Source organism: Drosophila subpulchrella, chromosome 3R (genome assembly GCF_014743375.2).
Source record: "Drosophila subpulchrella strain 33 F10 #4 breed RU33 chromosome 3R, RU_Dsub_v1.1 Primary Assembly, whole genome shotgun sequence".
NCBI classification, from domain to species: Eukaryota; Metazoa; Arthropoda; class Insecta; order Diptera; family Drosophilidae; genus Drosophila; species Drosophila subpulchrella.
This window is the reverse complement of record NC_050609.1, coordinates 4,439,863-4,451,428: the sequence shown is the minus strand read 5'-3', so window position 1 is coordinate 4,451,428 and position 11,566 is coordinate 4,439,863. Positions and strand designations below refer to the sequence as shown.

At 38.7% G+C, this 11,566-nt stretch overlaps 1 protein-coding gene across 1 annotated transcript; it reads left to right on the top strand.

Moving 5' to 3' along the window:
* The first annotated feature begins 9,352 nt into the window (after nucleotides 1-9,352).
* Nucleotides 9,353-11,031, top strand: LOC119552157 (UDP-glucosyltransferase 2-like). The gene is made up of 2 exons (XM_037861976.1): nucleotides 9,353-10,044; nucleotides 10,107-11,031. Exons 1-2 carry the CDS (start codon nucleotides 9,353-9,355, stop codon nucleotides 11,005-11,007), a joined length of 1,593 nt encoding a protein of 530 aa, XP_037717904.1. The 3' UTR covers nucleotides 11,008-11,031.
* The last annotated feature ends 535 nt before the right edge of the window (nucleotides 11,032-11,566 follow it).

The window sequence follows — 11,566 nt, the reverse complement described above, 5'->3', positions numbered from 1 at the left end:
ATGTTAGGATTATTTAAAATATAATATGATAAGCTTAGGATGTAAGGTGATACAAAATGTTTTAATACATACAATTTGTCAACTTGATGTTAATTATTGTAAAATTTAAAAAATGCAATCTGAATAATACTTTTTCCCGGAATATATATTAGGGTATCTGTAGTTCCAATCGCAGGACATCAGCCCTTATTCCCTTTTTATACCCGTTACTCGTAGAGTAAAAGGGTATACTAGATTCGTCGAAAAGTATGTAACAGGCAAAAGGAAGCGTTTCCGACCCCATAAAGTATATATATTCTTGATCAGGATCACTAGCCGAGTCGATCTAGCCATGTCCGCCTGTCCGTCTGTCCGTCTGTCCGTCTGTCTGTCCGTCCGGATGAACGCTGAGATCTTGGAAACTATGAGAGCTAGGCTATTGAGATTTGGCGTGCAGATTCCTGAGCTTCTTACGCAGCGCAAGTTTGTTTCAGTAGAGTGCCACGCCCACTCTAACGCCCACAAACCGCCCAAAACTGTGGCACTTACAGTTTTGATGCTAGAATAAAAATTTTAACTGAAATGTATTGTTCTCATCAATACCTATCGATTGACTCAAAAAAAGTTTGCCACGCCCACTTTAACGCCCACAAACCGCCCACAAACTTCAAAAAATCGTAAGTATGAACGTGGATATCTCGGAAACTATCAAAGATAGAGAATCGGGATCTCAGATTTAGATTCTGTAGCTTTGTACGCAGCGCAATTTTGTCACGCGAATATGCCACGCCCACTATAACGCCCACAAACCGCCCAAACCTGTGGCGTCCACAATTGTTATGCTAGATGAAAAATTTTAACTGAAATGTATTGATCTCGTCAATACCTATCGATTGATCCAAAAACAAATTTGCCACGCCCACTCTAACGCCCAGAACGCTTAAATCTGTCTACCGCCGGTAGGTGGCGTATTTAAATCTCGCTTTGCTGCTTGCATTTTTCCATTTCCCTTTGGTCCCTTAAGCTGAGTAACGGGTATCTGATAGTCTAGGTACTCGACTATAGCGTTCTTCCTTGTTTTTATTTGAGCTTTCCATGTGTTTATGTATTTACAGCACACACACATAAATCACACATACACCCGCATTTGTTGGCATGGGCGTAAGTGGCTTTAGCCAAGCGTGTTGGGGGTGAAACAGTAAACAGCTGCGAGATAAATTGCTCATCTGCTCGACCTCGGCGATGTGATGTGATGTCGCCTTTCTCTGACCCCGCCCCCATTTCCCATTTCTAATGCCCCCACCCCCCATTGCCCCCTAAAATGCCTGGACTCAGTGTCATCGCATCGCAGGGTGCTGAGCTGAAGTGTTAAGTACATAAAACCCACATACATTGCGTTTATCCATAATGATGACCTAACTTATGACTCGTCCGGCCACGCTGCGTATACGTAATGCGCATAAGAAGCGAAAAGCAGAAAAGGAAAGCATTGCTGGAAGAGCAGAAAATCGCTGCGAATCGCCTCAGCTTGTGTTTGTCGGAGTTATTGGACATAAAGATTGGATTTGTGACGGCTGGCACTTTAATTTCAAGGCAATTGTGGCAAAAGTTGGAGGTATTTGGAGATTTGTTGTTTCGTTTGGTACATCTAATGGTTCAAAGGTGTGTTCAAATATTTTAAAAATGGGATCGTTACTGTTCCTTGTGATAGTGTTTTTTATAGAACAAGAATGTAATAAAATCTTTCTTATACCAAAAAAGGCTATATTCCCTTATATTAATTTTAATAACATATTTATTACAGTGTGGCCAATTTTATATATATATATTGCTAGATGAGGTATTTCAAAGACATTCCCATTACTGCCACAATTGCAACACTGTAGAGGAGAAGCCAATCACGTGTAACAAGCGAATAAAGTTTTGTTTAGTAGTGCAGTGCACACTTTCCGCCATCACCTAGTTTTCGAATGATTCCGGATGTTTTGTCTGTGAATCGTTCCATCGGTTGTGGCCTCTTTGCCCCTTGACCTCTGCTAGTCTACTCTTTCAGCCATTTGCCTGCCCCATTGGGATTCCTTGGTGTAGAATTGGCAGCCACAGCAGCCAATCGGGAGCACTTTGCCACTCAAGTGCCAAACAATTTCAAAAATCAACACCACCCCGAGTAGTTCGAAGGGAAAACCAAAGGGAAACAGGAAGTGGGTACAGGGCAGAGGGAAAAAAAAGGAAGGAAAACCAATTCATTTGGAGCTCAGGAGTACTCGTGTTGCAATGACACTGGCAAAGCCAACCAATCTTTGCGCTCAATTAATTAACTTGGCCAAAAGGTAACGCCGGGCTTGGCTCTAATGAATACCAAATGAGCATATCAGCGTGTGTACCGTCAGACAGCTCGCGATTTATTTTGAGTAATAAATTCGCTAAAAAAGTGTCACGAATTTATGGAACCGCCGACATTTCAGGCACGGATGACAGATTGCTTTGGATGCGAATGAACAGAGATTGCCCGGGTTTTGGGATTTGCATGGGTGTGTCTGCTGCACGCCCAGCACTTGACTAACCCTGAACGATATGGATCCTTGGATCCTCCTCCATCTCGCTTAGTCATTCGTGCTAATGTACATTTTTTATGCCCACCGCTGATAAGAGGGCCCGTCGCCTCTGCTTCCGCCTCGCACACCAAATCCAAATCCATCTCACAGTCAGCCTCATTCGGAACGCGGTCCTTTCGTTTCAATTTACATATGCTCTCGCCTTTTCGAAAATACACGGAGAAATATAACACACTACTTCTTTAAAAGCCATTTGAAAAAACTTCATACTTGATACTCTGTATCATGTTATATGGTTTTCAGAAAAATAGACTTAAAAATACATAATATTGGCGAATTGAATTTGTAGAATTTTTTATTTACAGATATGAAAAGTAGATCGAATGTAATTTTAGGTGTCTAAAAGTATGCAACACTATATTTTAAGCTGAGATGTACAATGAAGTCATTTAGGAAGACCGTCATCCTTTATTAACTGCATACTTTTGGACACCTAAAATGAGATTTAAATTTAAGTATTACGCGTTCTGGAACTTAAATTTTCTGGAAGTGTATTTCCCACATATAAATGATGTGTCAGTTTGCGTTGCCGGTTGCGTTTTTACCTCCAACTTGCTTTCACTCATTTTACGCTTCGCCGCCGCTGCTCACTCGAGGTTACCGCTTTTCTCGTTTCCTGATCTTGGTCGTGGCCTCCTCCGGAAAAATTCTTAGCCATCCAGGTGGCGGGGCGGACAGGTGGGTGGTGCAAAGCTGGCTGGTTTTTGGGTGGTGGCAGTTGGGCGGGCGAGTGCTAAAACAGATTACAGTTCGGGACATGTTTTGATAAGCAGCAATTTAAAACGTGATGCTATTTTGGGCTTACACGATGAAGAAGATCCGCCACAAAATCAATCTTGACTGGCTAACCAAACAAAAGAACCGGGGACTTGGAAATAAAATGGTAACTCAAAGATTGATGTATTGTTGGAAGCTTATTATACTTTAAAAGGAGAGATGCTGAATAATTGCATTTTTTGCTTTCAACAATTATAACTTAATTATTTGTAGCCAATTGATTTTAATTTCTGGTTGATTGAGCCAATTCATAATTTTTATGTAACTGGTAATCAAGAATGCTGACAAAGTGGTAAAACTCTGATGTCTATAATTCGATTTCAAGAGCATTATGAAAAGCAAAGCCAAACTCAGTATAAATGAGGAACAATAGCTACAAATGAAGTAAATCAATTACAAATGGAGGAATTGGTTGTTGCTGTATAACATTTTTCCCAGGCAAACAAATAGCATTAATATATATAAAACCTTTAAATTGGGCCAAGCTCAATTTTTGTATCCACCATCCTGAAGGGGAAAACAACAGAGTCCCAAGATCCGTTAATAAGTGTTTGGAGTTTTAAAGAGCGCCATGAGAGCTCCACAATGTCCCAGCAATATGTTTTCATTTGAGGGATAAGCGAGAGATGTGGGACGATTTTGGCTGCTGCTTCTTTCATTCGGGACACAGACAATCAACGTGGGTAATAACTGTCATAAACAAAATTGGCGTTATCCTGCCAACTTTCGATCTTCCAATTTTTATCAACATCACCCGGTTGCATACGTATAAGCGATATTAAACAAGAAAGGAAGTTAGCTTCGGCAAGCCGAAGCTTATATACCCTTGCAGCTATAATTATTAAATTTAAAAACACAAAAAATGATATTCCCAATAGTATAAGATAATATGTCAAAAAACACCGAAGCTACCAATTTTCCGATCGTTCCTATGGCAGCTATATGATATAGTCGTCCGATTTTGATAAAATTAAATTCGAAACTCAGAACTAATTAAAAAATGTTATTTCCAAGCGTAGGAGGTTATATGTTAAAAAACACCGAAGCTATAATTTGTTTCATATTATTTTCCTACCAATTTTGCGATCGTTCCTATGGCAGCTATATGACATAGTCGTCCGATTTTGATAAAATTTAATTCGAAATTCAGAACTAATTAAAAAATGTTATTTCCAAGCGTTGGAGGTTATATGTTGAAAAACACCGAAGCTATAATTTTTTTCATATTATTTTTCCACAAATTTTCCGATCGTTCCTATGGCAGCTATATGATATAGTCGTCCGATTTCGATAAAATTTAATTCAAAATTAAAAATTATTTAAAAATTGTTATTTCCAAGCTTAGGAGTTTATATGCTAAAAAACACCAAAGATATTATTTTTTTTCATTTTTTTGTCCGATTATTCCTATGGAAGCTATAAGATATAGTTGTCTGATCCGGCTGGTTCCGACTTATATACTACCTGCAAAAGATATAAGACTTTTGGGAAAGTTTCAGCCCGATAGCTTTAAAACTGAGAGACTAGTTTGCGTAGAAACGGACGGACAGACGGACAGACGGACAGACGGACATGGCTAGATCGACTCGTCTAGTCATGCTGATCAAGAATATATATACTTTATGGGGTCGGAAACGTCTCCTTCACTGCGTTGCAAACTTCTGACTGAAATCAATATACCCTCTGCAAGGGTATAAAAATATTTTATACCCTAAGGTTACTAAAAGTTAATACTTGTAGTCACTTGCTGGTTCTTTCGTTATAAATAATATTTTACACATTTTTCTTTACAATTAAAATGTTATAAATAAAATGTTTCAATATTTTTGTATGGTTTTTTTTATATATGTCAAATGTATTTTTTAAAGCCGTTAGCCTGTTAACAAGGCTTAAAGCTTATAAAAACACATGGTGAGTAAAAACGAAAAATAAAGTAATTTTGATTTATTTAACTCTGGCTAAAACACCGCGAGAAGATAAAATACAGACAAAAAGCCATTTCGTTCGCTGTCATTTTTTTTTGTGTGCGAGTTTTACTATCCTAGAGTCTTGGCCAAACCAAAGAGCTCAATCTGAGCCAAGAGCCAAAAGTTTCCATTTCGATTCTCCAGTTTACTCGACTACCACCCCACCTATTTCTTTTTTTTTGGCGGCACGTTCGCACTTTTTGCTGTCGCTTCATTTTGTATCCGCCCCTCCACTCGCTTTTCCTTTTTCCTTTATTTTCCCGGCTGTTGTTATAAGAAACTCATTCGTATTGTCAACTTCGTTTTCATCAGCAGACAGCCGGAGAACCTGGAGGGGAATGCCGGCTAGCTGACAGAAGCTTTAAGATATCAATTTTTATAACTACACGGCAGCGTCTCATCCACTTTCCCTGGGCATTTCTTAGGCCTCCAAAGGCACTCATGCAAAATAGTTCATTAAAAAATTCCAGAACCGTATATGTTAAAAAAATGTATAAAACCTCAACATAATTTGTATAAGTTATATATTAAGTTTGTTTATTTAATCAGCAATCGCTTGAATTTTTCTCTGAGTGTGTGATATAAGGTTTCCCAACATTTTCGCACGCCTCTTCGGTTGCCCATTTATTTTTCCTCTTCTTGTTATCGTTGTTATTGTCGCTCGCTTGTCGTGTCCTGTCATAAAAAAGGAGCAGGAAAAGCTGCGAGTCGAGGTGGAGGAAAAGTTAAGCATCTTGGCGGGCATATGACAGATTGCTTAAATGGTACCCATGTGGGATATTACCCGTGCTAGAAGGTCGTCATCCTAGTTGACATTTCAAAGTTCCCTCTTCCTTTCTACTGGATTTTTGGGAAGTTAATTGGCAAGTTGTTGTTCCAATTTTGATTTAAATTGAAACAAGATAAACGGAAATTATCAGAATATTTTTTTCCACTCAATTTATTTTGGTAAAAGTTTGTCAAAAGGAACTAAGTCTGATATTGGAGTAGTACATGTTGTTTTTAAGCTGTGACTTGAGTGACTTTACACTATTTTACTGTACGATTTTTGAACATAAATTAAAAGTCTATATAAAATACTGTATTTGCATTATAAATTAAATACAACCTATCTTTAATGGTGCTGCGTGTTTAAGTTTAAACAGTAATTGTAGTGCATAGGCTAGAATTTAATTTCTGAAATATTTCCACTTGGCTTATCTTCGCGTCAGTGGCAAATGTGAATCAGAAAGGCCAGCATTAACTGCAACAACAGCGACATAGTAAAGGACATACGACATCCTGCGAAATGTCCTGCAGCGAAGGGAAATTCGTTTCCATGCTCGTCCAGTGGACGACAAACGGACGCGATTAAATGAGCAAATCGTTTAATTATAAGTCCACTTAATGCCAAGCGTAAAGCCAAAGGCTTTATAGGCGACATTTCCTGGCAAAAGCACAAGGGGATGGGGCTTTGGATTGGGAATTTCGATTGCCTTTAGCCGGATCGGGAATCGTGACGCGACATTTTGACAGTCGCAGGGTCCCAAGAACACTCGACATGGCCGATAGCAACAATATGTCAATGCAATTTGGCAATGATACGGCAGGCTGTGTGTGAAAAACAGCCTGCCACCCACATCCACACCCAATTTTCCATCCCCTCCACTACATTTTCCCCAAAACTGCCAGCAGTCAAAATTCGTTCGACAAGACGACTGCTGCCCTTGGCAGTTCTTTCTGAGGAATCACAAAAGGAATGGTAGTGGCTTTGGGACTGCACATCTGACAACTTGCCCACCTTCCACGACTTTCCATTTAATTACAACAAAACATGCACTTAGAAAAATAAGTTTACAAGCAAAAATAAATAATAGCGGCACAAAAAGTGCCACATTTTCGATACTAGTTGAGAGTTTCAAGAAACACAAAAATATTGTGTTGATAATTTTTTTATTCAAATAATAATCTTAAAAATAGATAAGATTATATTTTAAATACTTCTTTTTTAGTACGAATTTTGTTGGTTGATAAGTGCTTGGATTATTTAAACTCAATTAAAGTAAGATACATTTTTTTAAGTGCTGTGTTACATGGTCATCTGCAGATCTAGCAGTCCAAAAATACCAAAGTAAGCCCAGGAAAGGGCCGCCGAATAAGGGATTCCGGACCAGCTTAAATTGCCATCATCGCGCTGAACGCATGTCGGGTTCAGAGCCTTGTCATGGGCCAAAAATCATGACCTCGCAGCGCTTTGACTGACAGCCCGTTCTCAAAATGTAAAATCAATGCTCACACCAGCTCACACATCAAATCCCTCCCCGAAAAAAGGACTCTCAGCGATGACACTGACTTGACTGATTTTGCAAAGCTGCGCCAGTGACTGATTTTCAGAATATTTCCAGCATTTCATTATTCTTTTTGTGGGGAGGCTTAGACTTTTGAGCTCTAGCAATGTTGAAAATTTAACCATACATTAATTTATATTAATTTACTAATCATTGTAGCTACTATTAAAATAATCTTTCCTACTTAATTAAATATATTTTTCATTAATATTATATATTATGAACATTACCATTCGTACTTTTATATTATTATTATTGATTGTATATATATAAATACTTATAGTTTTTATAACCATTTTTTTTATTAATTTTTTAAAAGCTACTATATTCTATCAATTCCGGTCACAGGGTAATCGTTGTCTGTCATTCACCGTTGGTTATAAAATCAATTTAGTTTTAGCCAGTTAGTTTAAAATTAAATCCTAAAAAACCCAAAAAAATAGAGGGATTGATAACAGCAGCCAGGATGTGAAAACCAGTTTATGTTTATTTGAATCTGTGCAGACAGAGTGACACAGCCGGTTCGTCCAAATATTTAATTAAAATCAGTGTCACTGGCCATTAGTCGAATCTGGCCAATTGTAAACTGGTTAAATAAAAACACAAGCCGTCCTAGTGCAAATGCAAACGGGAAAAAACATGCCAAAATTAAATTAAAACCTTGCTTTAAATTGAAAAATGGCAGGAAGGGAAAGCCAGTTTTGGGAAGGAGAAATTAATCAAGGAATGGTAAGGGAAGTGGAAGATAAACAGAACCCACATGTTATCACCTGAGAAGCGACTCTTATACGGTTGTTTTTGCTTTCGTTTCATTTGCCTGAAACTACATGGGAGCCACCCGGAGATTCCGGAGGATGGCGGAGCCATTTACGTGTTTTCATTTAATTTAAAACATTTTCTTTGCCGAAATTACAAAGCGCATCTAGAGCTGAGCTCAGCCATAAAGGCCTTCTAAATACCCACCGTACGCTTTAAAATATATGATCAGATGGACATCTTAGGAATCACCAAGGAGGCACATTACAACTGAATAGACTTAAGTTTAAACCAAGAAAATAAATTCGAATAAAATAAGGCCAAAAAATGGGGGACAATATACATATTGAACTGATTAATATTCAAACGAACTTGCTTTCGTTTCCACGATGACTAAATGAAAGGCCAAAAACAGGCCTACTTTTGCAGTTGAACTCGATTTGCAAATACTTATCTTTAAATTAAAGTTTTCACTTAAAAAGTTCTTTAAAACTGTGAGTTTGATACAGATAAAACAATTCATAACGGACATATTTACATATTAATCTAGTATACGTAGGTGCCAGTTCCGTTTTGTCAGTTATGTGCTATTTTTACGTTTCCCATCGTTTTCTTTACCCTACTAATTTCTCAAAGGCAAAACATTTTTATTTAATAAAAATACTATTTATTAAATGTATTTATTTTAATTTATGACAGTAATAAATTATTTCAACGTCATAGTGACAGAGTACACTGAAAAGATTCTCGAACAAGCTGAAATTGGTTGTGAAATATTTCTTTGCCAACCTATCACAACAGACCCGGCAAGTGCGGCCTACTCATCAGTGACGATCCAAGGTGCTATCCGAAGTCAACATCTATACAATTTTAAATATAAAGCACTGCCGGCGATTTTTCTTTATCAGTTTGCTGTTTGCGATCCGACAAAATGGTTAGCACGCCGAGTCGATTTCTGCTGCTGGCAATAGCCATTGCAATAATAAGTGGCTCTCAGGGTGCAAACATTCTGGGTCTCTTCGCCAGTCTGAGTCCCTCGCACTTGATCATCCAAATGTCGGCGGCCAAGGTTCTGGCGGAAAAAGGACACAATGTGACTGTGGTCACGTCACTAAAACCAGTAGTGACCCATAAAAATATAAATCTGATCCAAGTGCCACTCTCCCAGGAGGAAAAACAGCAAATGAGCGACACAATTGGAAAGATGTCACAGTCCGACAACAGCAACATGGCTTTATCCCTGCTCCGAATGATGGGGCAGATGGAGTTCATGTTCAGAAAGAATGCAGAAACACTGATGGACGATCGAGTGAAGGACTTGTACCTGAACAGAGATAACAAATTCGACCTGGTTCTATCTGGATACTTTATGAACGATTTCCAGCTCGGATTTGCTAGGAAGGTGAAGGCGCCTGTCATCGTTTTGGCCACGATGCCACCGAATCAAATGTTGAACCCACTGATCGGAAATCCTCTGGAGGTGGCCTATGTGCCCTCAATCAATGACTCCGTGGAAAAGGGCAAGGGCTTGACCTTCCGACAGCGATTGACTAGCTACGTTACCAGTGTATCCTTTGCGCTTTTTCAGTACCTTACGGAGAGGCGGAATCGGAAATTGTTCAAGTAAGTGGGCTACATAATGTGATCTCCAAACCAAGAGAGCTTATATGGATTTTTGTTTACAGGGAAATTTTTGGAGATGATCCTACCATTCCAGAGTATTCTGAAGTCCTTAAAAACACGTCGTTGGTGTTCTTTGCATCCCACGCGGCCAGCGAAGGACCCATTAGACCCAATGTACCTGGTGCCATAGAAATTGGTGGAATTCAAGTTAAGGACAAGCCGGATCCGTTACCCCAGAATATTGCAAAGTTCCTTGGAAATGCAACTGAGGGAGCTATTCTTCTGTCTCTGGGTTCAAATGTTCAGGGAAGCCATATTAAACCAGACACGGTTGTCAAGATGTTCAACGTCCTCTCGAAACTGAAGCAGAAGGTCATCTGGAAGTGGGAGGATGTGGAGAAGACCCCCGGAAAGTCAGACAACATTCTATACTCCAAGTGGCTGCCTCAGGACGATATCCTGGCCCATCCGAAAATTAAGCTGTTCATAAATCACGCGGGAAAAGGTGGTATTACTGAGGCCCAGTACCATGGAAAGCCAATGCTTTCTCTGCCAGTGTTTGCAGACCAGCCGGGTAACGCTGATGGTATGGTCAAAAAGGGTTTTGGCCTTAAGGTGAGCCTCCTTACTCTGGAGGAGCAGCCGTTTCGTGAGGCAATCCTAGAGATCTTGTCGAACCCACAGTATGCTCAAAAGGTGGCCTCGTTCTCTTCCCTCTATCGAGATCGCCCCATGACCGCTAGGGAATCGGTGGTCTACTGGGCGGAGTACGTCATTCGACACCATGGAGCAGTCCATCTTCAGAGTCCATTGGTGCACATGAACTTCATAGCCGCCAATAATATTGATATTTACTCATTTTTCGTCGTAATATTAGTTACTCTTTTACTTCTTTTGAAAGTGCTAGTGAAATTTATTTACAATAGGTTATTATTAAAGCCGAAGAAGGAAAAATCGAACTGAAAGTTTTTGATAAGCTTGCAAAATAAAAGCCCATTAACGAAAACACTCTGTCACTATGGCATTAGAATAGTTAAGTACTGTCATAAATTATAATAAATAATAATAATAGACATTTATTTGTCAAATAATATATGTTTATTCCTTGAAAAAATTAACTGGATAAAAAAACTATCGTGGAGGCACACGGCTGGGAAAACTAATCTAAGACCTTATGCGTCTAGAGAAAAAAAAAATTGTTCCATATGAATCCAAATATCTCCAATTCACAATTTTAAAGAACATTTATCTTCAAAATAAATATAATACCTAAATTATCTTTAATATTGTCATTACAATTGCACGGGGGTATATTGCACGTTTTATAAAGGGAGCTTCCGAAATAGTTAACGATAAGAAAAAGTTTGAGGAGATTGTGTTTTTGCGAGAATGTTATCGCATTGATAAGATAAGTAGGATTATCGTAACGTTTGGTCTGATAAGAGACCCATTATCTATGCGTGTATACTTAAACGTTTTAAGTAATTGGTGAAATTGGTTGTGAAATGTTGTTTAAATGGCA

What these genes read in the sequence shown, in the direction of transcription:
- LOC119552157 (XM_037861976.1), top strand. Translation starts at nt 9,353, where the DNA reads ATGGTTAGCACGCCGAGTCGATTTCTGCTGCTGGCAATAGCCATTGCA. An exon ending in CGGAATCGGAAATTGTTCAA is followed by an intron (nt 10,045 to 10,106) that starts GTAAGTGGGCTA and finishes TTTTGTTTACAG; the next exon opens with GGAAATTTTTGGAGATGATC.